The sequence below is a fragment of the Notechis scutatus genome, chromosome 1 (genome assembly GCF_049901735.1).
Source record: "Notechis scutatus isolate UNSWTSFEM ecotype Mainland chromosome 1, rNotScu1.2, whole genome shotgun sequence".
Lineage (NCBI taxonomy): Eukaryota > Metazoa > Chordata > Lepidosauria > Squamata > Elapidae > Notechis > Notechis scutatus.
The window spans coordinates 78,627,225-78,654,370 of NC_142009.1; the positions used below are offsets into that span (position 1 = coordinate 78,627,225).

The 27,146-nt window shown below is 35.1% G+C and overlaps 1 protein-coding gene across 4 annotated transcripts in view; it reads left to right on the plus strand.

Annotated features, from left to right (window-relative positions):
- Positions 1–27,146, plus strand: part of PDE10A (phosphodiesterase 10A) — a 129,265-nt gene that overhangs the window by 99,729 nt on the left and 2,390 nt on the right. For 2 of the 4 annotated variants that reach the window (XM_087969051.1, XM_087969056.1), the window contains exons 14-22: positions 5,809–5,951; positions 7,948–8,031; positions 12,919–13,014; positions 14,305–14,455; positions 18,282–18,437; positions 22,771–22,943; positions 24,883–24,994; positions 25,345–25,425; positions 26,056–26,144. In XM_087969051.1, the coding sequence (XP_087825177.1) occupies positions 5,809–5,951; positions 7,948–8,031; positions 12,919–13,014; positions 14,305–14,455; positions 18,282–18,437; positions 22,771–22,943; positions 24,883–24,994; positions 25,345–25,425; positions 26,056–26,144 (1,085 nt within the window). The remainder of the gene's footprint in view (positions 1–5,808; positions 5,952–7,947; positions 8,032–12,918; positions 13,015–14,304; positions 14,456–18,281; positions 18,438–22,770; positions 22,944–24,882; positions 24,995–25,344; positions 25,426–26,055; positions 26,145–27,146) is intronic. The other 2 variants (XM_087969061.1, XM_026675207.2) reach the window with 1 other exon arrangement.

Consider the following 27,146-nt stretch of genomic DNA (forward strand, 5'->3'; position numbering starts at 1 on the left):
GTTTGTGCAAGTAAGATTATCAACCTTGATGCCAACCAAAACCAAGCATTTAATAGTGAGTGCCATACCATGTGCACTAATCAAACAGGTGGCAAGAAAGTAGGGGCAGGCAGGCACAATACAGGTTATGTAGACAGTAAACACAGTGTCAGACATAAAGATCTCAAGTGCCTATATACAAATGCACAAAGTCTGGGGAACAAACAGGGTGAAGTTGAACTACGAATACATGAAGGTAAATATTATATAGTTGGAATAACAGAAGCTTGGTGGGATGAAACCCATGACTGGAACATACCTGGTAGAAGGATACAAACTATTCAAAAAAACCAGACCCCATAAAAGAGGAGGTGGAGTTGCACTGTATGTAAAGGACCACTATATTGCTACAGAAATGCATGAAACCAAAGATGAAAACCACCTAGAATGCATATGGGTCAATATAAAAGAAAAAAAGAATGACATGGCCATAGGTGTATATTATAGGCCATCCAATCAAGCAGTAAATATAGATGTCCTTTTTGCCAGCCAACTAACAAACATATGCAGGAAACACATAACAATATGGGAGAGTTCAATTATCCTGATATCAATTGGAAAACTAATTCTGCACCAAGTGAGAAATCAAATAAGTTCCTAACCAACCTAGCTGACAACTTTGTTGTCCAAAAGGTAGAGGGTGAAACTAGAGGGACAGCCATACTGGACTTAATTCTTACAAACAGAGAAGAAGTGATAGAGGGACTTGAAACTGCAGGAACCTTGGGTAAGAGTGACCATGTCATACTAGAATTCAACATAACACAAACACAAGCAACAGAACATAATGACACCAGAGTCTTGGATTTTACAAGAGCTGATTTCAATAAACTCGGAGAGAACTTGGGAAAGATTCCATGGATGAAAATCCTAAAGGGGAAAACAACTCAAGAATCTTGGGAAACTCTAAAAAGTATGTTCATAGAAGCCCAGACCAGCACAATACCACTGAGAAAGAAAAACAAGAAATCCAAGAAGAAACCAGCATGCCTGCACAAAGATCTCTCTGGCAAATTGAAAGAAAAAAGGACAAGTACAAAAAATGGAAAGAAGGACATACAACTAAGGCAGAATATCAGCAGATAGCCAGAATCTGCAAAGACAAAGTCAGGATAGCAAAGGCTCAGAACGAACAAAGACTTGCAACAAAAGTCAAAGATAACAAAAAAGTTTCTTCCAACATATAAATAACAAAAAAAAATCAAGGAAACAGTCGGTCCAATAAAGAGAGAAGATGGCAAGGAAATAACAGGCAACAGAGATAAAGCAGAACTGCTTAACTCATTCTTTGCATCTGTCTTCACACAAAAAGAAACTATAGCTCAACCCACCAAAAACATAACTGTAAAAGACAGACCAGAAATAAAAGTTAAAATAAGCAACAACAAAAAAATAGTAAGAGAACACCTGTCTGATCTTGATGAAAACGGGGCCTGATGGATTACATCCCAGAGTTTTAAAGGAGCTGGCAGAGGTCATCTCAGAACCACTGCACCATATCTTTCAAAAATCCTGGAGCACCAGGGAACTACCAGAGGACTGGAAAAGAGCTGATGTTCCCATCTTCAAAAAGAAAAAAACAGACCCAGGAAACTATAGACCAATCAGCCTAACATCAATACCGGGAAGATACTGGAAAAGATAATAAAAACAGATCTGCCAACATCTAGAAACAAGTAAAGTAGTAACTAGCAGTCAGCATGGGTTTGTTAAAAACAGATCATGCCAAACCAATCTTATTTCATTCTTCAACACAGTGACTAAATTAGTAGGCCAGCAAAATACTGTGGACATAATATATTTAGATTTCAGCAAGGCATTCGACAAAGTAGACCACAAATCTACTTCTTAGTAAGCTAGAAAAAGTGGAATAGATAGCACCACCACTAGATGGATTCGCAACTGGCTGGCAAACCATACTCAACAAGTAGTCCTTAATGGGTCTAAGTCTACATGGAGGGAAGTAAGCAGTGGGGTGCCACAAGGTTCCATCTTAGGCCCAGTACTCTCAATATCTTCATTAATGACTTAGATGAGGGAATAGAAGGGGAACTTACCAGATGATACTAAGCTGGCAGGAATAGCTAACTCCCAAGAAGATAGGCTCAAGATCCAGATGGATCTTGACAGACTAGAACACTGGGCCGTATCTAACAAAATGAAATTCAATGTAGAGAAAAGTAAAGTCCTATACTTCGGCAAGAAAAACCAAAAGTACACATATAGACTGGGTGAAACCAGGCTCAATAGCAGTAACTGTGAGAGGGATCTTGGAGTCTTAGTGGACAACCAGCTAAATATGAGCCAGCAGTGTGCAGCAGCAGCCAAAAAAGCTAATGCAATCCTAAATTGTATTAACAGAGGGATACAATCAAGATCAAGTGAGTACTAATACCACTCTATAAAGCCTTAGTAAGACCACACACCTAGAGTACTGCATCCAGTTTTTCACCACACTATAAAAAGATGTTGAGTCTCTCTGGAAAAAGTACAGAGAAGAGCAACCAGGATGATTAGGGGACTGGAGGCTAAAACATACATTGAATGGTTGCAGGAACTGGGCTTGGCTAGTCTAGTGAAGAGAAGGACCAGGGAGACATGATAGCAGTCTTCCAATATTTGAGGGCTGCCACAGAGAGGAAGGGTCAAGCTATTTTCTAACACACCTGTAGGCCAGACAAGGAATAATGGATGGAAACTGAACAAGGAGAGATTTAACCTGGAAATAAGGAGAAACTTTCTGACAGTGAGAACAATTAACCAATGGAACAGCTTGCCCTCGGAAGTTGTGGGAGCGCTGATGGCCTTCAAGAAGAGATTGGACTGCCCTTTGTCAGAAATGGTGTAAGGTTCCCGCTTGGCGGGAGTTGGACTAGATGACCTACAAGGTCCCTTCCAACTCTGATTATCTGTTAAATCTGTTCTTAAAAACTACTAGTGTTGGAGACCAACAACTTCTGGAAGCAAGTCATTCCACTGATTAATTGTTCTAACTATCAGGAAATTCTCCTTAGTTCTAGATTGGTTCTCTCCTTGATTAGTTTCCATCCATTGCTTCTTGCCCTGCCTTTGGATGCTCTGGAGAATAGGTTGACCCCCTCTTCTTTGTGGCAGCCCCTTAGATATTGCAACATTGCTATTACCCAAAGCCCTTCTTTTCATTAAACTAGACACATCTAATTCCTGCAACCACTTTTCATATATTTTAGCCTCGAGCATAGGCTACAGCATATTTCTTTTTTGACCATTGTTTCATTTACTGTTAATAGTTGGTCCTAAAAGGCAGGAGCTATCCATCAGTACACTATCTTCTTCACTGTCACTTCTAAGAATGGTTACCACACACCCCACTACTATTTTTAACATTTCTTTATATTTAAACTTAGCCTAATTTTTTCACTTTCTCTATGACTTTTGTTACCTATAGCCTTCTCTCGGCCAACCTGAAAACAAGCAGCTTGTTTTATTTTATTGTGTTCTCTCTGGACTTTGTTTTTCTGATTTGTGACTTGATTTCACATGAGGACAATGAGATGTTCTGGATAGTTCATTTTTCAAAGCACAATCCATCAAAGGTCTTTAATGATCAATGAAGTACATATTGACTTTCTGATATTCTTTGGCTTTCTCAGTTGTTCACTGTTCATCAGCAATAATGTTACTGCTCCTTGGTCTTTTCTAAAATCAGCTTGGGCATCCCCCTTTCACAAGACTGAGTTGGATGGTCCTAAGCATTATTTTACAGGCATGGAAAATTAATAATATTTTGTGATACTTTGCACACTCTGTTAACCCTCCTAAGTAAACTCATATCTTTCCAACGGCTGGCTAGATTTGCTATATGGTTAGAAGTTTTAAGATTTGCCATGTTTCTGCAGATATTCTGTTGATTCCTGCAACTTTCAGATTGATAATAAAAGAATGCTGATCTAATCTTATCTTCTAGTATATTATGGATTCTTACAATTTGTGAATATCTCCAATATCTTCTTGGATTTTAACTTAATGTCAGGATGCACCTTTCATCTTTGTCTGATCTTCTTCAGTTACTATCTGCACATTTACATCATTTTGTATATTAGTTAAGGTTGGAATCTCTTTGTAAAGTTCATTTTTCAGATGTTTGCCTTCTTTGGTTATTATTTCTTCTTGGCAATTTCCACCATTTGGTCTGGCATTCAGTTTGCATTCTTTTATTTCTTGGTTTTCCTTTCACAGTGCTTCTTAGCAACATTTCAATTTCATTCCATAATGAAATATCAATGAGATCCAGGACTATCAATGAGATCCAAGACTTCACACTAATTCCTGATGTTCTTCATGCAAATGGCGGGTTGATGATCAAAATCATATTGCAAAATCTGTTTAGCTTTGTTTCACTGATTTAGTTTGGCTTGCAGTTTACACATAATCTGTTCCACAATCATCCCTTAGCCATTTCTTTGCAATAACTGAGCTCTTCCATCTCCTTGTACCAATTTGATTTCTGTGTACTCCATCTGGTAATGTTTTGGTTGCTGGAAGACTGCATTATAACAACTAGAAATTAAGAAATCATTGGATTAACAGAAATTGGTAAATCATATCCTACTTCATTTCAGTTTTCTAGGCCATAATTTTCTTGCATTATTTCCAACTTTGATGCTGCAGTCTTCAATCACAAACAACACATCTTGTTTTCATATTATATTGGTTTCAGATTGACTTTAACTATAAAAATGGTCAACTTTTTCTTCTATTTGCATCAGTGGTTGGAGCATAAACTTTGCTAATAATTATATTAAGTGGTTGCCCATAAAGCCCAATTAATATTATTTGGTCATTGATTGCATTATAGCCAAGTATTGTTCCTAATGTAACAATAATGTTCCTTCCTATGCTATACCCTTTTTATGCTACATTCATCCTGACTATAAAAGCAGTGCCATTCCTTCTTGTGATATTGTGTATTGAATGATGTACAGGATGATCTTCTGACTGAATGGCTCCAATTTATGTCCACTTCAATTTGATGATACTTAATATGTCAAGGAGTTGTTGATTCATTTCATTTTTCACTGTGCTGAGCTTTTGTTGTTCATGTTTCTTGCATTCCATGAATCCATTGTAATTTTGTTTTGCAATTTCAGTTGTTCTTTTTCTTCATGGTAACATTAAGTACGAGGCTCCCAAATGCTTTAATCTAGCTATGTCATAATCACGAAATATCCTCAGCTCTATCTCAGTAATATGTTGAGTATTATCTGACCACAGAGGCCTATCTACTAACACTACATCTTCAGTCGCTTTATATTTTCTATTCATGTGATTTTACTGGGAGAATAATGGAGTGGTTTACAATGCCTTTTCCTATGCAGCATGAAATGGTCCCTTGGCAATTCTCCTTAAGTGATCATCTACTTCCAGCATCTTCCTATATATATTTGCAGATACCCATTGGTGCATATTTGCTTTGGCTGGGCAGCTGGGATGATCTTCACACCTTGGTTGACCATGCTGGAATTATATACTTCTGGTAGATACTCCTGAGATTGTTTAGTCATCCCTGTTAGGAACATATCCCCACCATGATGAAGCAGCCCAGCTGGCTGTTTAGGGAAAGAAAAACAAAACAAATGATTTCCTGTTAAATTATGTCTGGTCGCTCTTCAGAAATGGCATGTTTGGATAGATGTAACTAACAAGAATAAGTGCTTAGTTTGAAACTCTTATGAATTTTGTTCAAATAAGGGGAAAGTACAAATTACTTTCATTAAACCATTATTTCAGATGTATCACAGAATTCACCATTCAGAATGTATATATCGGGTAACAATGGAGAAGCTTTCGTATCACAGTGTTTGTACAGCAGAAGAGTGGAAAAATCTAATGGATTGCAAACTCCCACCACAACTCTGCAGAGATATTGAACAGTATGTTTTTATAGTATATTATTGATATTGAAGTAAACCTTGATATATATTGTGGATGTAGTAAATGTTATTGTTAAAGGGACAAATATTTTAATATGGATGTCTTGCAATCAATTAGGGAAGGAGATTGGATCATTGTGAGGCAATTTAATCCTTTCCTCAAATCTTTTCCTAAGAAATATTCCTTCACGCACATGAACACACACACAATACACACACACAGACACACACACACACACACACACACACAATTGTCTTCTTATTATTTAAAATGGGTTGAAATATTGTATAAATATCAGTTTCACCTGTCTAGCTTCTTTTTCAATATTGAGATTTCATTTCAGTCTATATATCACTAGGAAATAAATGACAAGAAAACTGTTGATAACTACTTCACTTATTATTGTTATGATTGGCAGATAATGCCTCAAGTGTATGTTCTTATATATATATATAATATATATAATATATAATATAAATTATATAATATGCAGATGCTCAGATATGCTGGGAGTATCCCATGGTTCCATAATAACCATGATACGTTAATCATTTGTGTAAGCAGAACAGTTGATTTTAGATCTCTGCTGCACACTATTGTGTTTCTAATGCACCTGGGTATTATTATTAAGTTCAGGGAATGGGAATAGAACATCTGCTACACACAAGAACAATGCAGGGACAAACAGCATCCACACAATTGGCAGCTCTGTCGTTTTGATCCTTAATGTCAGGTTATGGATATTGACATTACAAAATATAACTGAATAACAAGTTAAAATATAATGTGAAATGTTTGGATTACATTATTTCATTTTACATTGTTTATGACGTATTTATTTATTACCACTTAAATATGGTACACATTTGTTATAATCAAAAGCATATTTTATTATAATTGATTATTGATTATGTACAGTATAATCAAGTTAGTGTCAATCCTTAGTGGCCATCTAGATAGACATGATCTGTCTCCAACTTTGTCCTTTTGGATTTCAGACAATGCATACATTACTACTGTAATTGAATCCATCTGTCTTGTAGCGGTCTTGTGCTCTTCTCTTTCTTTCCACCTCTCCCACATTAAAGGCTTCTCCAAAGAAAAAAGTTTTTGCACGGATCCAAAATATGATCATTTGAGCCAGGTTATTTGCACTTTAACTGAGAACTCTGGATTAACCTGTTTGATAATTGTTTTCTTGACTATTCATTTTAATCAAGATAATGATTGATTATAATAATTATGATATTCATTATTATTACCATAATTTATTCTAATTAAACATTCTGATTTCTAAATATTTATTCATCATACTTTATATTCAGCTTTTGTTTTTCTTTATAAAGCTTGGGAAGTTATGTTTTTCTTTACAATTTTTTGGTGGGATACTCCATAATGGGTTTTCCTTGTGGGTAGTAGATGGTTCTTTAAGTTCTGTTAGGTGTCTTAAAAAGAATACATTTCTTCTCTATTTAGCTAAGGAATTTAGAAATACATTTAAATAGACTTTATTTTTAAACCATTCTTTCAATAAATATTGTCATGGCACTTACATATATTTAATTGGGTCCAAGACACATTCATAATGTGCTTGATGGAAATGGACTTCTTCATCCCTTCCATTCATAGTCTGAAAATGGTACATAAATTATTTGGGAGGTTGGTGATAGATGCTATGAAGGTGCCCCTCTTTGAAGTGCCAATATTCTCTTTTCCCACACAAATGGTCTCATTCATTAAGTTCTAGCAATCCATTTTTGTTTTGTTTTATAAAGAACTAAATCCATTAATGCATGAGATGTTACACACTTCTGTATATTTCTGTTAGAAGCCAGTATGAATCAAATATGCATTATTGTTACTTGACAGAAAGGGAGTTTTTTAATATTGAAAAGAAGAAACTCTGATCAATGAAACCAGCTCTGTATATTTATACTTTTAGCAAATATGCAAATAATTTTATTTCTCCTAATTTTATATTTCTTATTTTAACAGATTTCATTTTGACATTGGTCCTTATGAAGATTTTTGGCCAGCAATTTTCATCTATATGGTTCATCAGAGTTGTGGAGCAGGCTGGTATGATCTCTTTTTTAAACTTATACTTTTAAAATATTTTAAAAGAAATATTTGTATTAACTTTTGGAGCTCTAATGTTATTTGATTTGGGCATATGGGATCAAAAAATTCTATTTCCAGTTCTGCTTTATCATTCCTATTCTATTAATGGGTGCATTCTATTTTTCTCTCAGAAAACAGTTCTGAAAAGTCTTCAGTTCTGAAAAATCTTGTATCATATCAAGTTGTGTTTTTAGTTCACAGGAGCAACAGGAGTAAGAATTATTTTCATGTAGAGGCAATGACTAAAGAATATTAGATAAGATGACCTGACTTATGTATATCTTCTTGTGTAGTTGAATGACTAATTAGTTTGAAACATCAGTCTTTTGGGGGTGGGGGTGGGGGGGAGACTACATTACTTGTGCACCAATAGCTTTCCTCACCTAAATGCCTTCAATTGCTGTGCTGATGGCCATGGTATTTTTGGCTGATGGAAGCTCTGGTTCAAAACCTCTGGAAGACTTTATATTGGGAAAGTCAGGTAGTGTCGCTCAATCAACTGGGATGCAAATATGTTGGATGAAGTCTTGATTAACTTCCTGCCTGGGGCTGCAGAGTGTCTCTGTTCTTGTGTGTCCCATTCTGCTACTGACATTGACAACTGGGAGGCTTATAACCAGAATTCTGTAATCTAGCCCTAGAAGATGGATGAAGAATAATTAAGATTAACAAGGAGACACTCCTTTGGAATGACAAACATGAGTGAGAAAAGTAGCATATGAGATATAAAGACTAATAATGAATAAAGCTAGGGCCTTTAGAAAAAAAGGAAAATAGTTCTACTGCTGAGGTTCTCAATGATATTTTATATTGAGAGTGGAGGAAACTACCTTTTCTCTATTTTTCTCAAAGATGGAAGAATAAAGATAAACATCAAGGTCAGAAAAAATGCACTTACAAATTCAGAGATGTCCAGTTGGACTCTTAATGATAGGGTTGAGCACATTCTTGATTTTCCCAGTAGATGGTATATATGTTCGAAATATTGGGTTATTTATAGGCTGGGCAGTTAAGCTGCAGCACTGAAATGTCACTATAAAAATAACTTGTCATAGTGATTTTATATACATAAAAATCCAATTAATAGTTTGCAAAGCTTGCAATCAATTGCACCCTAAATGTTATACATTTAAACACATTAGACATGATCCAGTAGTTCAAGATCATGTTTGGGAACTCTGATACACACATGGATGGATTTCTGAATGAGATAATGTAAAAATGCTCCTAAAATGTTTGAAGAGGTGCAGAGAGAAGTTACATTTTCCCCTGATAATTTGGGGAAAAACAGAAATCTTTGAAGATCTATTAATTATACACTAAGATTATTTCTCTAAGAAATGAAATGCATTATGTCTATATTAGTACATTAAAGCATCATTTGATTGTATCTGACATTTAAAGATACATCTTTGTACAGCTCAAAGCAGTGGGTATATCAAGTGATATCCTTTAATGAATTAAAAATTGACTTTCTGCTTGCAGAATCATTTTTAACCTGGTAGATATCTTTGTTAAGTAGAATGAAAGTGATTTTCATAGATCAGAGCTTCTCCCTTCAGATCCCCTACTGCATTCCATGATGATCTGAAGGTTCTCCCAATCTGTTGGAGCAGATTCTAATGCAGCACAGATGTCAATGGAGAAAGGAGAAACCCCTTTCTCTTCAATAGATGAAGGCACTTGCTGGGTCAAAAGCTCTTCGGAAAACATAAGTTTACAGCTGGTTCTTCTTCACTATTTCTGTACATAACATTTCCAGATTTCCTATTCCAACGTAGACATCCATGACATCCTAGAGCTGAGCTGTTTTTGTAAGCCCAGAGAGATGTTTTCACACAGTGCATGTCCATAAGATTTTCTGTTATTTACCAGTTCCATTTGAATTACATTACTACATCAATGAAGTTTCCTGGTCATGAATGTGGAATGAGTTCTTAGAATTGAAAACAACATTTTCAAGTTCAAAACTTCATTTTGAATGCAGACCAACATATTTCTTTTTTAAAATTATTTTTTTATTAAAGAGATATTTTACAAAGTAAAAACAATATAAAATTAAAGAAAAAGCAAAACAAAGAAAAATAAAAGAAAACACCATATTTTTTTACCACACTGTAGAGATTCTGTTTGGCTTGGTTGCTAGCATATTCACTGTGGAGCTGATTCTTTCTGCTTTAACTTTATCTTTTTATTATCAATGTATTTAATGATCACCATAGCTTATTATAAAGTGATCCTTTTCCCCCAAAAGGATAAAGTAGTATTGTATGCAATAACCTATAGGTGTTCACCTTAGCCAAGATATTGTTTTACCTATAATTTTCTTACCTGGATTTCTCAAACACATCAGATGCTGCCTATGGTTGATTGAGGCAGGGGTGTCAAACATGCAGCCCACTGCCCAAATATGGCCCACACAGGGCATGCCCACTCCAACTCTGCAAATGCAAAAACAATCCCGATAAATCACGTTAAGGCCCACAATGCAATCGGGTTTGACACTCCCGACCTAAAGTGTAGACTCTGCAGAGGGGTCTCAGCAACAATGCAATAAATAGCAGTAGGGTGTAAGGTGAATACATACTAAATGACACAATCAAGTAGCTGACATTGTGTATAGGAACATGCACAGTGTGTTGGCTAGACCCTCCGAAATCCTGATGGGAGATTCCACAAAAAGTCATGGAGAATAATAGGGCTAAGTTTCTATGGAACTTGACACATCCAGAGGGACAGGCAGGTACTAATCAATCAACCAGACATTGTAGTAATAGATAAGGACCAGAGGAAAGTGATTGATGTAACTGTGCCAAGTAACAGCAACAACAGGAAGAAGTACGAGAAGCTGGAGAAGTACTAAGGCCTGAAGTAGATATCTCTCTATCTCTATTTATCTCTATCTGTATATCATCTATATATCATCTATATCTATATCTACCTAATATATATGTTAATTACACATTCACCTATATGCAGTGCTTATTAATAAAGACTAGATGTTCTTAGATAGTGGCTTAAATTTGAAAGGTCCTTTAAAGGAGTAACCAGAATAAAAACTATGCTAAAATATTGCCTTAAAAGGCTTTCATATTAAAAATATACCTTGTTAAAAAAAAATCTGCAAATTTCCATTTTTTAAAAAATTAGGAAAATGGAAAAAAAAAGAAGAAGTGAAGAATATTCTGCCCTGCCCCTGTTTTCCCCCAGGCTTTCATATACTTAGTATGAATCAGGACAAATGAAGTGAACGGGACAATTCCAGTTTGTGCAGATCTCCATGTGTGCTTCAGAACCCTGCAGAGCTTTTGATTGAGAGAGTTATTTATAGAGTCTTCAGCTCCCCAATATTTTTTTTGATAGTATGGCTATACACATATATACTTCTGTTACTATGTCTTCAGTGCTTATATTCAAAAAAATATAAGGCGTAATTTTTTTTTGCATAAATCGTACTCCACCTGACAGAAACCATATGTGGTCTCTGAGAGGCATGTAATTATCAAGGTCTAAATAAAGCCCACTGGGACTGAGTCTATAGATAGGTTGCACAGATTAAATTATTTCTGCAAGTAGAAATGTTTTTGCATTAGCATTTTTAATTAAACTGAGGATATTGAGAATGAATGTCTCAATAGGTCAGGAATTTATTATACATATGGGACTTTTTTAAAAAAATGTTTAGAACCATCTGCAGTAGTTTACCAAACAGAGGGAGGTGCAGAGAGAAAAACCTTCTTCTGTAGCTCAGATCTGTTCCTGTAGCCACATTACGCAAACTTTCACCCCCTAATTTGCTCTTCCTATCCAAGAACAAACAATATTTGAAATAGAATTCTGATCTGTATCACTTGATCATGCAGTTAGGTTTTAAAAAAAGTTTTCTATAGAAACTTTTAGGAAGCCCATACTTATATAAGAACTGATGAGATGATCAATTCACATCCTTTGTTTTGAGAAAGCTGGGATTCCCCCCCATTGAAGTCCCCCGATTTTGAAAGCTTTAGCGATGGTATCTGAATTTCAGAACTGGAAGAGGAGGTATTTTAATACCACAATCCATCTAATTTTTGAAATTATTATCATAAGTAAAACTGTCTATCAGGAAATGATCGTACACTTGAAATTCTTTTCCTGTTTATTTTGGCAAGCTACAGGGCTCTAGTTATGAATATCCTCAAAGAAATTGACTTCATTGAAAATATTCAGATGTTTTTCAAATACCATATTAGAATGAATTTATAAACACCCCCCTCTGAAAAGATACATACTTGGAGGATTATCATTTTAGCCTATATATATATAGAATAAAAACTCACTTTCTTCTTGAATGTATATAAATATTTAATGAAGTTAATGTGGGAGTTTTGCTTTTTTTGAATGCAGGCATTTAGTTTCTGCACTTTAATTTTCTGTACTTTAAATCAGTGTATATTTTTTAAAAATAACTTGACTTTTACTGTCAGAAAGACCTATAATTTTACCGAAAGGGTTATAGATTCAAAGGTATAATTCTAGTTTTTGCTTACTCTGATTCGGTTAAAAATTTCAGCTTTGATTTAATTGAACATTAAAGTAACCTCTGTTGGTTAATGTAAGCATGCATCCTTGGAAATAAATTCCAGTGACATCAGAAGATGTCTAAATGCATTTAATTGAAGAATTAACTATATAAATAACAATATTACCACACACTTAAAATTGTTTGAAAAGATTAATCAAACCAAGTTTTAGCTTTGATTTTTAAAATGTGTTCAAAAGTTAATTCTTAGTTTGAATTGTAAGCATAGTGGCAAGGCAGTTCTCTTTCCTGCGATGTAAGTCTGCCCCATTTTGCACATGCAGGATGAACAGAAGTCGAAAGGCTAACAAGAGAGAAGATGACAGTGCTATGATGTCAGCATTGAGCCTTTATATGGAATCTGATATTATGGAGGAAGGGTAATTAGAGCTTTTAGCCTGGACACAGCTTTGAAGAGATGCAGTATGTGTGTGTACATGTGTCTGTGGGCGGCTGGGTGGGAAAAATGTGAAAATACTATTGGCTGTAGGAACCATATTCTTGAAAAGTAGGGCTCAATCTAGCACTATTACTTGTGACTATCTCTTAAAATGCTTACTCAAGAAAAAAAGAAGGAAAGAAAGGAGTTACTTTCTTTTTCAGGGTTCAAATTTCAGGGTTATAATTGAAAGCTCTGTGGGACTCTGACATGGACATGCAGTTCTGCTGTTCCATTCTCAAAATATTTCAGTGGCACATTCAAAATATTATTCTGTGTAACAAGAGGGAAAAAAAATGGGTTTATTTGTCTTTATTTTGATATCTCTCATACATGTGCACTGAAATTGCTTGGGAGTAAAAAGTATATGTTTGCTTCTTTGGAAAACTGGAGCAAGCATACACAGGCACATTTCTAGTAGATACAGATGGCAAAGTAAAGCATAGGTTCTCAAAACTTCCTTTGTCTTTCACTAGTCCATCTCCCACAAAGGTATAAAAACCAGCCTATTATCATTATACAAGCAAAATAAATGGAGGTGCAAGTTTATTTCCTTGCCTTTTTTTATATAGCATCCAATGTCACCAGTGGTGAGATTCAATTTTTTTAAACTACCGGTTCTGTGGGCGTGGCTTGGTGGGCGTGGCAGGGAAAGGATACTGTAAAATCTCCAGTCAGAGGTTGTATTTGCTGGTTCTCCGAACTACTCAAAATTTCTGCTACCGGTTGTCCAGAACTGTTGAGAACCTGCTGAATACCACCTCTGAATGTCACCTTATCTGTTGATTTGCTGGCTAGTTAGGCATTACTGAACATGACCTAATCTCTGTTATAAATAGTGGCATTTTAAGAGAAATCTGCCATAATTGTTTTCAGCCAAATGAAGAATGCAAGATAATTTATCTGATATAAAAATGGAGAAGTTATATTTTGCATAACGTGTTTCTGAATCATATGAATATATATATATATTTACCATTGTGGTTAGGGTAGAAACTTCTGAATTTATTCTTGAATATGCCTCTACTTCTTTCAGTATAATTTCTTGCCTTGTGCTTGCAGTACAATGGAACTTAATTGGCCCGACTGATGAGAAAATAAATCCATTAAAAATTCCTTTTTTTGTAAAGTTATACTGAAATATATTTTTTTAATGAAGTAATTAGAAGTTTTGATTGAAAGTACACTTTTCCTTCTGAATGCTTCATCTGATTCCTTTTTTTCTTTCAAGTTTTGATATGGAAAAACTATGTCGTTTCACGATGTCTGTAAAGAAGAACTACCGTCGAGTGCCCTATCACAACTGGAAACACGCCATCACAGTTGCACATTGCATGTATGTTATTCTTCAGCACAACCACAGGACTTTCACAGACTTAGAAGTAAGTGTATATTTCCCCCCAACATTATCAAATACAAAGTAGAAGTAAAAGCTGCAGAAACCGTTTTGAAAACAGGACAGGTTTGTTTCAGGCCAGATCTGCTTTTTACAGCTGTAGAAGAATCCCCATCACAATTCCCCCCTCCCCAAAATTTTTTTTTTGCTCTTGGAGCGCAGCCTTTTTTCCACTATGCAAATAAACAGAAATAGTTTACTCATCAAGGGCCTCTTAGGGAAATGTTTTCTCATATAGGGCAACCTGCCACCAAGACTTGCTTTGGGCAGTGTGGCTTTTATTTTTGCTTCTGTGACTATTATCCAAGTGAGAGTTCTGATACTGTCTTGTTCTTACAAACCAGATCTGTTTTACAGGATTAGTCTATTTTATTTGGGCTTTATAGAAATGTTGACACATTTCTGATGTAAATGAGACTGAGACTTGGTGGTGCAGTGGTTAGAATGCAGTACTCTGCCCACAGCCAGGATTCTATCCTGACCGGCTCAAGGTTGATTCAGTTTTCCATCCTTCTGAGCTCAGTAAAATGAGGACCCAGATCATTGGAGACAATAAGGTGACTCTGCAAACCCCTCAGAGAGTGTTGTAAAGCATTATGGGGTGGTATATTGCTATTGTGAAATGGAAAAAAGGATCCAGATGTTTGGATATCTTTGTAACAAATAAGTTGTCATATCTACAGTGTATTCACTCAACTAGATAAAAGATGAAGAAATATATAGAATGAATGGCTTGGGATAATAAAGAATAACAGCAACAAATTAAGATTAACAGTTGAAACCAATCTAAGTTTTTTTACAAGAGTTTTAAAAATGAATCAACTCCATGAAAGACTGATCTATGATTGTGGGTCTCTTGGTGCTCTCTGTGCTTGGTGGTTTTCTTGCTGGTGTTTCATTACCAAACTAGGTAACATCAGCAATACTAATGAAGTGTGACTATTAACCGAGAAAGACAGGATATGGTCTTGTTTCTAATGATACTTCAAAACAATATGGAAAATACTCTAACAGTTTTTAAGTATTATTCTTTGGAAATGGAGGAAAACATATGAAGTATAAACTCTCTTAGTTTCAGATGTCAAGCTTAGATTATTAATTGCACTTCTGCGTTCATCCATTGGGAGAATCTTATATTAAATTGATGTAAGGATATTTGTAGTGAGAGATATTGCTAAGAATTTCATGTATCTGGTGAAGGATATTATACATCATAATTCCTAGACATAATTCATTGTATTTTTTTCCTCCCCAATCTTATACAAAGTGAAAGTAGACTTTGTTTGTTTATTATTTATTCAGGATACCAGGTTGTTTGCCATAGGTCAGAATCTTGTACCTACTTTCTCTTATAATTGTTCTCTTTCTCCTCTCCCTCTTTGATAAAATGTTACAAATTTTGCCTATTTATTCTGTGTTTTTAGAAATATGCTTTTTTTTTTTTTTTGCAATATTAGCCCAATTCCAATTGCAGCCTGCTTTTCCCTACCCACTTTCCCTGGGTTGCAGTAGAGAAAATGGGCTGGTTGACTTCAGAATCCCAGCAGCCGATGCCAGATTTCTGGGGATTGGAGTGATGATCTTTTCAGAAAAAAGAACCCACTGCTGGTGAAGGACTCTGCTTCATTGGACAGCTACTTTATTTTCTTCACCCGAGAGACCGACTAAATGGCTTTAATGAAAAGGAATTAATTCAGCTGCCTTCAGAACAAATAATAATTATGAAATGTTATGTTTTATTACTACACTGAATTAGCACAGTTCTCAGAGTAGATTGCAGGATTTCACTTGTCCCATTAGAAGATGGAGTACAACATCATTTCTTTTGTTCTCAGCAACAGCCAGTTATTTGAGGTGGGAAGTGCACAGGAAAATGCATACCTCTATTCATGCAATTTTTGTCCATTCCTTTTTGGCATATCAGTGCTAATCCTCAAAAGTATTCCATGAAGTTAATTTTATGGTTGTTGTTGGACTGGAGAACTGGGATTCAGCAGAAGCCAGTACATTAAATCAACTTCTCAGTTTAATGATGACCCTCCGGTTATTATAGTACGTCAAGAAGGAAGAGCACCTGAATAATGATAAAGAATAAGGAAGCAACATGAAGATCTAACCAAATAAATTTATTATTTAATCAACTTATAAAAAAAGTCATTGGTTAACAATCATTCGTTCAGCAGCCATTTGAAATTATAATGGTGCTGAATGAATGGCATTTATGACTCCTTGAAGTACCAGCCATCCCAGCACCCTTGAGTTGATATGATCATGATCCAAGTGCTTGGCAACTGGTTCACGCTTATGACAGCTGCATCATCCCACAATACATGATTCCTATTTGCAAGTTTTCCTGAAGATTTTCATAAGTCAATGGGGAAACCTACAGGGAAGATTGCAAGGTGCTCCTTCACTCATACGGCTTCTTTTCTCTTGAGGAACATGGCTACAGACTATGAGATTCCAGGGATCTTCATGGCATGTGGGTCCCTATAGAATTCCCTCCTGCCCACAGTGGCTTCCTGCATACCCTCCCTCCCCTGGCAGCAGCCACCTGTGGCTGTGCCTCACTTTTACTGCAGCATTCACTTTGCACTTGTTGGTCTGCTTCTGGATCTCTTGAGACTTGCAACTTACTGCTGGTTTCTATTTGTTTGAAGCCAGGAGGAGTTGTGAGGAGGTTCTCACTTAATGACCTGTGATCCCCACTTAATGATGGCAACATTGCCGTTGCTAAGCTGTGCTTTTGCATTGCTGAGCAATGGAAAGTCTAGTCCCCATGATCACTCACGGTTAAGCAATGACTACCTTTTCCTTTACAGCTCTCTCACAATTGCAAATTTAGGGCAGCGCACACAGGATTAAAATTAAGCTAAAACATAAACATGATGAAATAATGACCAAAGACAAGCCAACTTCAATAATAAAATGCATGAAATCCTAGTGACAGGCTCACTTAACCTCCAGACCCTTGGCCTGAGGGAAAATGCAGGTGTTCAATGACATATAAAATGCTAGCAGGGAAATAGTCATGTGTCTCTTGTATTATTAAACCAAGATACAAATATAGCTCAGACACCTGGTGAAGGTCTGGATCTTAGTTCTAGAGTACTTGCAAAATAAACAGAAAATTACATCGTTAATCCATGACTTCTCCCAGGTAGCTAACCTGGGATGATGATGATGATGATGATAATAATAATAATAATAATAATAATAATAATAATAATAATAATAATAATAATAATAATAATAATAATAATAATAATAATCTCCTCCTCCCTCCTCCTCCTCCTCCTCCTCCTCCTCCTCCTCCTCCTCCTCCTATCTCTTGTCTGATGCAACTGATGATCTGGCTGAGTATAATAAATTCCCTCTTGTTTTTTTTTTAACTTTTTAAAATACATTTTTATTAAAAACTGTTAGCTTATTATAAAATACAGATAGAATAAACTACCTCTTATGGCAGAATGTAACACTTTAGGCTAATTGGCTGGGAATCATTGATATTTATCATGTAGGTTTTTAGTCATCCTATCTCCAAGTGGCTCACAAGCAAAAAGAAAATAGAATAACACGGTACCAATATAATATTTAGGGGGGAAAAGAATTATAAGAAAACCTAAACATATTTTTATCAATGCTGATTATTCATAATTACAGCACCGCCAATCATTCCAGGTACAACTCATTTCCAAATCATGTATTTTATATATTAATGGAATTAGTAAAGTGTCTGGCCTAGTAGAGAGTGACATCTAGTGGTATAAATTTAACTTGAAGATCAACTTCCTATCTGTTTATTTTTCTAGCGAAAAGGTCTTCTTGTCGCCTGTTTATGTCATGACCTGGATCACAGGGGTTATAGCAACAGCTATCTTCAGAAATTTGATCATCCATTGGCAGCACTTTATTCCACCTCAACCATGGAACAGCATCATTTTTCTCAGACAGTGTCTATACTGCAGGTAATTCATTGCACTCTATTTTTATGGCTAAGATTTAGAAAACTAGAAGTAGAAAATCTAACTGCAGGAAGTTTGCTTAGATTCTCTATGTGGACATTTCCCCTTTTAATATAGCAAATCTGTTCTGCCTTTAAGATAGTCTATTTATTTCACAATTAAGAACAGGGTATGTTTTTTCTAAAATAAATAAAAAGTGCAAAATTCAAAGTTTGAAACCCAGAGAAAAATATTATGTTAAGGGTCAGGATTTTTTGAATTGAAAATATGATGTATTAAAATTGTAAAACAATCTTAGGAAGACTTCAGGTGGAAAAGAAAGTTTGTCGTCGTTTTCCTATCAAGCTTATATCAGGCAAAATGACATTTAAAAAAAGAAAAAAATCTTCCATTCATCCAAATTCAAAATGGTGATTTCTAATCGTGCCTTAGGTAGGATTTCATGCTTTAGACATGAAAGCCACCTGGATGACTTTGAGCCAATCACTCTCTCTTATCCCATCCACCTCACGGGGTTGTTTTGTGGGAAAATAGGAGGAGGAAAGCATATTATGTATGTTTGCTGCCTTCAGGTATTTATAAAGTAATAAAGGCAGAATTTAAAAAATCTAATAAATATCTACAGGTATCAGAAAGGATGTCATATTGAAAAGAGGGTAGAAATATTTAGAGTTTATTTAGAAGATAGGATAAAATGGAAAAGTGTAATAAGCTGACAGCATTAGGTGGAGAAAGTTGAAATTGTCCTAGATAGAAAGAAATACCACAGCGCATAAATGAACATTTTATCAAGGTTTAGTTTTTGGTTTCAAATGATCCCAACAAGAATTGAATACAAAATTAAATGATTGGCAGAAACAATTAATTATGTGCCATCTAATAAAAAAATCTAAAGGTAAAATCTCACAAGATTTTGTAAAGATCAGAATTGACTGGCAATAGCAATTTTATTATTGTGCTGTTGAATAACGGATTTGATGATAGAAACATCTGATTAGCTTGATCCAGAGTCCCAGAGAGGCTCCAGCTGGAGAGCATTAGCTGAGTCAATTACACCAGACTCCAGCTGGGACTGACTAGATCAGCTGGAGAGCACCTATAACTCCTATCAGAGTCAGGGAAAAATTGAAGTCAAAGCCTGCTGATCACCAGTCTACCCCAAAAATGATCCTGTTGGGAGCATCTAGGAATTGATGGCAAACAAGAGGGTGACAAATGATAACATCCCCCTAGCAGTCCCAAGGGTGCTTTTTCTGGAGGCAACTGGACTTTCTTGTTTTTTCTTTGAAGACGTTTAGCTCCTCATTCAAGAAGCTTCTTCAGCTCTGACAGGATAGTGGGGAATGGAAGGATTTATATTCCTTGCAGATAGCTGGTAATCTGCATCCTTTTAGAAGGTTGTTGAAGTGCTTGGAGGTTTATCTGTGTCCTTGGGATCACCTGAGTAGTGCTCCTGGTTCCTGTAGTCTGCAATTTTTTCCTTCTGGAAATCCACTCCTACTCCCACACCATTCAAAGGGTGTTCATCCCAAATTGTATAGCTAAGAGTAGAACAACCCCCTAGTAGAAACCTGTGGTCAGGGATATTTCTATCAAGTGGTGAAATTTGCAGCAGGGTTAGGGTTGGCTCATGACCCTAAGAAGACCAGTTTGTATGCAAGTCAGATGCACAGATTCAACCCAATGGTAGTAAATTACTACCCGAAAAAAGAAGAGTTATACAGGGAGGAATGGAAATCCCTTGGTTACCAGACTGAGGGGAAAAAGAAACTCAAACTGGCTGGCTAGCTTATTTCAACATCAAATTTCTGATAGCCACCCAGGATTGATACAAGAAAAAAAAATATGGAGAAGAAGATAATCAGCTATGTTGTCACAAAGACTAAAAACTGAAAGGAAAATTTACGTTTCTCACCCTTATTAAGAAACTCAGTTGCTAGCAAAGCAGCTGAGATCATATTCCCTATCTGCACACTTGGCAAGTGTTGAAGATGTTGATTTAGAATATTCCCCAGAAAGTGATCTTAGACTGAAAGATAATGGGCCTTAAAATGAACTGAGTTAATTGACGCTAAAGACAGCAAAAACAATTTGGTAGAAAACATTTTTAAGCTTTTCTTCATGTTTATTGTAGTGTTTAAATGGAAATGGAAATCAGAAAGGAAAAGGGAAAGGGGTAAAAGAAAAAAAAAAGAATGACTTTTGTCTCTTGTTGATGCAGGAGAATACAAAATACAGTCAGTTGCCACTCAACTTTTTGCTTTACATTCCTAATAGATACAAACCATTTCTATAGCAACAAAGTTATTTTAGTCATCAAAACCGAAGATCAAATTCCCCTCCCCAACAAAGTCCAAAAGTAATTTCCAGGTGGAAACAAGGTCTTCTGGATAAGGTTTTCTCTTCAGTTAATTTTGTCATCTCTGCCAACTTTGCTTCTCTTCAATTAATTTTGCCATCTCTGCCAACTCCATCACATTTTTCACCCTTTCTTCTATTGTGGGAATTGAGCTGTATTTCCATTTTTGCGCATATATAATAACAAAGCTCAAAATTTTCTTTCAAATTCTTTATAAAATGGTCCTTAAAGGAAAATGTCAGGTTTCAATTTTATATTTGATTTAATAATCTTTTATTTATTTTATTTTATTTTTATTTTATTTTATTTGTCAATCACTTACAAGATAATAGATATAAGTATATACATAGTTGAATACATGAAATGGGTACATATAAGAAAAATAAAAGAAACAACAGGACAGGGATGGTGCGCTTATGCATGCCCCCTACAGACCTCTTAGGAAAGGGGTGAGGTCAATAGTAGACAGTCTAAGGTTAAAGTTTTTGGGGTTTGGGAAGGAAACCATGGAGTCAGGTAGAGTATTCCAGACATTGACCACTCTGTTGCTGAAGTCGTATTTCCTGCAATTAAGTTTGGTGCGGTTAACCTTGAGTTTGTATCTATTGTGTGCTCTTGTGTTGTTATGGTTGAAGCTGAAGTATTCATTGACAGGTAAGTCATTGCAATGTATGATTTTATGTACCTAACTTAGATCAGACCGAAGACGGCATAATTCAAGGTTTTCTAGGTCTAGAATTTCAAGTCTGGTGGCATAAGGTATTCTACAATGAGTAGAGGAGTTGCACTAAACACTCTAATCACACTAATCAATTAAAACAATAAATCAATTAAACCATTAATAAATTATTTTATAGAAATTGATTATCTAATCATTGATATAGGTAATGAGTTAGAAAAGTTGTAAGTTTTGAGGTAATGAATTAATCAGTGTTTGATTAAAGTAATGAGGTAGTATTGAGAGTCTGCAAGGAAAGGGTTAATTGTTTTACTAGCAGCTGTTATTTACTGGGTGGGAGGAATTTATTGCTCTGATGGCTGCTGCTATTATGCTGTAAACAATAGGCTGTAAAAGGATGTTCGAAAGCACGCTGGATTATTGAAAGAGAGCAAAACTCGCTGAATTAAAACACTTTAACTACAATCAATATGTCTCTGAATAAGATTGTTTTCCAATAGTTTCCCAAAGTTCTTCAAGTTGAGTAGTAGTAAAAATACAGTCCAGAAGTTTGGGTTAACCAATCCAATCTGTCCTTTACTTTTAAAATTACTTCTAGCTGCAATATCTTTTTTTCTTTATTAAATCTGATGGTTACTCCCAATCGTTAATTGCAGCTAATTTCCTCCTTTGAGTCCCACTTTCCAAGGAAAATTCCACTGCAGAAATTGGAGTGATTCTTACCAAGACTAAGCACTCTGTTACAAGATCTTTCCTTTCTTTTTCACTTCCGTCTCAGCTGCCTTCCCGGCTTCGATTCAGCCATGCTGGCGGTTCTCTTTTTAGTTTGGATGGAGTGGTTTTCTTCGGGTCAGTCGAGGAGACTCTCCTCTCCTCATGACCACCCAAGCATCCCTCTTCCTTTACCACCCGTCCAGGGTGACTTCTTCAAAACGCTGTCCCAACATTTCTTTGCTTTGTCACAAGTGTACCAGAGATGATAAAACATACTTTCTACTTTCATTTTATTGTGATAACAATAAAAATAACTAGGAACTGGTTTAAGTGTTGTTTTGGTTTTTTGGCTTATGCTCAAAACTTACAACAGACTCATCACATGTTTTCAAAATTCTAAATCTGTTTACCACTTTAAAATGTCCTATGTCCTTAAAGGTTGATGTATATAATTGTTTCTTTGAATGCATATAGGTAAATCCAATGTCTTGTTTTAATAGCTACTCTATAGGCCCAATATAGACTTAAAACAAGGTTTAAATTATTCACAGCAATATCTTTGTATGCTTTACTTTTTTTTCTAGCTGGAAGGCCACAATATTTTCTCTAATTTGAATTCCAATGAGTATGAACAGGTCTTGGAAATTATCCGCAAAGCCATTATTGCTACAGACCTTGCTCTGTACTTTGGAAACCGAAAACAACTGGAAGAGTTACAACAAACAAGATCACTGAATCTTAAAAACCAAGCACACAGGTAAAATACAAGTGAATATGTATGGTTTGAAATCTCAATCATATTTCCTTGTTTTGAAGGCTAAACATTTAGCTTCCTGTATTTGGCTACACAACTAGTCTAATATATAAAACGTTCTGAGGACTGTGCACTAAACCTTCATAAAGGAATCAATCAAGAGTTATTTTATTGTTAGTATATATTCAGCAGTGCATTCAGGAACTTTCTGATAATTTTGAGTTTGGAGTATGGTTGTGCAGTAGTTTAGAATGCAATATTATGGCTAACTCTGCATTCCACTGCCAGGAGTTCGATCTTGACTGGCTCATGGTTGACTCAGCATTTCATCCTTCCAAGGTCAGTAAAAAATGAGGGCCCAGATTGTTGGGGGCAATATGCTGATGTTGTAAATTGCTCAGAGAGTGCTGTAAAGCTCTGAGGAGCGGTATATAAGTCTAAATGCTATTGCTATTTTTATCTGTTCACAGTCTTAGTGCCAAAGACAATCTAAACTTCTTTCTGACAAAGGCAGTAGTTAATCACTGATCTTTCCAATCTCAGGTAGTTCCAACCTTTTAATGTACCTCTTAGACAATGACGTGCTCCACTAAGTACCTACCTTAATTATTACTGAAATTCAATCACACTCTGGACTAAAGAATTTTGAAGTTACCTGAAAGTCTGAGGCTTAGTCATGGGAAAAAGAAGTTGACAAAGAAAAATTATTTATAGTGCTACAATGTGTGTAAGATTGAATTTTATATAAAATTGAAGCATTCTGGAATTAATATGTTTATCTTTTATATTGTACCATTTTATTTTGAAATACGCCACTTGATAACCAAACAGGTTGATTGTATTTATTTGTTAAGGTGTATATAGAGTTGATTCAGGATAATATATTTAATAATAAAATACAGGATGGTAAAGTAAGCATAAATTATATTATGTTGCCTGTTGAGATTTTTTTCTTGTAGACTCTTTGATGGGTCTGGATTACTTTATTCTATACTATTTATTAATGCTCTGTTTTTAAAAATATTTATATATAGCAATTGTCATCAGTGCCACCTCTGTCCATTTTTCCCTTTTAACTGTGCTGATGATGGCCACTATTCAAAATGGAAAATGCTGAATTATTCTTGATAAAAATAAAAGAGAAAGCAAGACACCCAACAGCAATTCGTATTGCAATTTGGATCAATGCTTTGATAAAGTTAGGTTAGCAAAATGCAACTGCATATATGTATTTCAATCATGAGAATGTCATTAGTTTTACAGATCCACCTCAATTTTTATAGCTTTGCTTGGCATATAACATGGACTGTATGGGTAATTATTTTTAGAGGCTATATAATAGTATAATAAAATATTTTGCATAATAAGTTAGATGTACAATAAAAATAAAATTTTTAAGTTCTTCAGAGATCTATAGCTATACAACATCAGATTAGCAAAAATGTGTCAAAGTCAATAAAACATCACACAGGTGAATATGAATCCAAGATTCAAGGATGTTTTATCACACAGTCATTGTTCTCTTATTTAATACTGTTTCATACTGCTTAGGCAATTTTATGCTATAATATATTTGAGTTGGTATGAAACTACAGTAACCAATTTTGTTGCTTTTTTATCTTCCCTTTCGGCAGCTAATGACTAGAGTCTTTTTGGTGGTATGATATGCCTTTGTGGAAGTATTTTTTTCCAAATTATATTTACCAGATGCCTTTATTGTTACCTTCTTGTTCTGAAAAAGCATCTGTTAGGTTCTTGAATGGTTTTAATAGCATTATCTTTAGCACTGAGTATGCTATTATTTATTTTTTCTTTGTGTTTTTTATCTGAACTGATCTGTTTTACCTTTGAATCAAGATTTTTTTCAATATCAATTGTTACTTATAGGATATATTTGAAAAGGCAAATAATTGTTTCAGCTACACAAGTTATTATATTCCAGGGATCGCGTGATTGGCTTGATGATGACATCTTGTGACTTGTGTTCTGTGACAAAATTATGGCATATTACCAGACTGACAGCCAATGATATATACGCAGAGTTTTGGGCTGAGGTTTGTGCATTTATTTCACCATTGATTCATTTCCATATCTATCTGTAGACACTTGAACAGAAAATTAAAATTGATTGGACTATTGGAACTATTGATGTTATTTGTGTATTCCTTTGTTTGTAACTGAGAGATCACCTGGCTCCAAACAACTCTGAGTAGCTTGTATTTTAAAAGCAGGAACAATTAAAAAAAATTAAGAAACTGTTCATAGACACCAAGTATATCTGCATAAGAACTTAAAGTTTGTCTTCAGAATTCTGCCTTTTCTCTCCATTATTTATTTAATATCTTTAATTTTTATTATTGGGAGCTGAATATTTAAGAAATAAATGAATTTATTTTTCTTTCAGGGTGATGAAATGAAGAAGTTAGGTATTCAACCTATACCTATGATGGACAGAGATAAAAAAGATGAAGTTCCTCAGGGTCAGGTAAGTCTAAAATAGGTTTTGAATAGATTTAATTTGCATATATGTATCCATTATTTAAGTATTGCTATGCTTACTTTTTTATTGATTTTCATTCTTTTAAAAAATAAACCAGAACAATGTAATAAACTCTTCATAATTCTCAATAGACTAAACATTTTATTTATTAATTTTTATGCCACCTATCTCCCCAATAAGGTGACATTTTTTTCAGCATTAATGTGCTGATTTGGTGATACTATTAAACAATTAAATGATCCAAATTACTTACCCTTAAAAATAGGGAAAGTAAAAGGAAAGCCTATATTTATTAATTGTGATCAACTAGGTATATCTGGAGTTCTAATATGATGCCTTGTAAAATGCAATGTTAGTTATTGATTTGGTGGTGAATAATATTCACTCTACAAATCCATAGCTATGAAAAAAGAACATTGATAGCTTATTAGCTTCTTAGGCTTAGAAAGAGCTGAAAAGCACTGTGAATCTGTATATAAGTCTAAGTGTTATTGCTATTTATAAAATGTAGAAGAGAATATAGAAGAATATATGACAGTCTTTTAGCAAAGGAACTGTTGCAAATTTTGAGCTGAATAATATTTGACTAATAGTGATTTTTTTATTTTTTTCAAGATTGGGTTCTATAATGCTGTAGCTTTGCCCTGCTATAGTACACTTGCACAGATCCTTCCTCCCACAATGCCACTCCATCGAGCCTGCAGGTAAATATAAATTTGACTTGAATGGTCAACTAAAAGCCCCTAAATAATCTTATTTCTACATATGGAGGGATATTAAATGATTGTTTCTACTTAAAAAAATCTTCAGAACTGTAAAAACTGGAGAAGAGGGATGTACCATATAGCAGGTGCAACAGACTAATAGAGTTAGAAGGGCTATTTGTTTTAAAAGAGGGCCTCTTAATTTCTTTAATTTTACCAATAGAAGAGAATCTGTATAGCTCAGAGTTGAACTATGGAATATGTGGTGCTCTTTGAGCTTGGATGTTTGCTTGCACATTTTTTCTGGGCATTGAATATGTTACCTAGTCTAGAGAACCAATCTAGAACTAAGGATAAATTTCCTGAAGAACAATTAATCAATGAACAATTTGCTTCCAGAAGTTGCGAATGCTCCAACACTGGAAGTTTTAAAGGAGAGATTGGACAACCATTTGTCTAAAATGGGGTAGCCTTTCCTGCTTGACCAGGGTGTTGAACTACAGGACTTCCAAGGTCCCTTCTAACTCTGTTATTCTGTAACAAAATGTCTGCAAGCAAACAATCAATCACCAATAATCACTATGTTTTGGGAATTTCTGATTGCCCTTCTTGTTGTTTTAAATTTCTAAATAAAAAACAGCAGTGAATGCATTAATCTACCATCATAGTTTTGTTTAGAGGTTGCAGACAAGATGAAAGGGAAATACTAGGCAAAGAAACTTTGAATGTATGCAACATTAGTAGATTAGTGATTATAAAGCAATGCTGATGACATTTTGTGGCCATAGTAATGAGATTACTATAGCCAGGGGAATAAAGGCACACTTTTTCAACTTGATATTAAACATTCAGTAATTAACAATACAGTTGTCATACTCCTCAAATTGAAAGCCCAGATACGAGAGCTCAATGGTCACAATCTGCCTCTGTGAAAGAGGAGCTTGTATCAGATGAAATCATGACATCCCCTTTTACAACTGTTTTCTGTATACTGATACATCA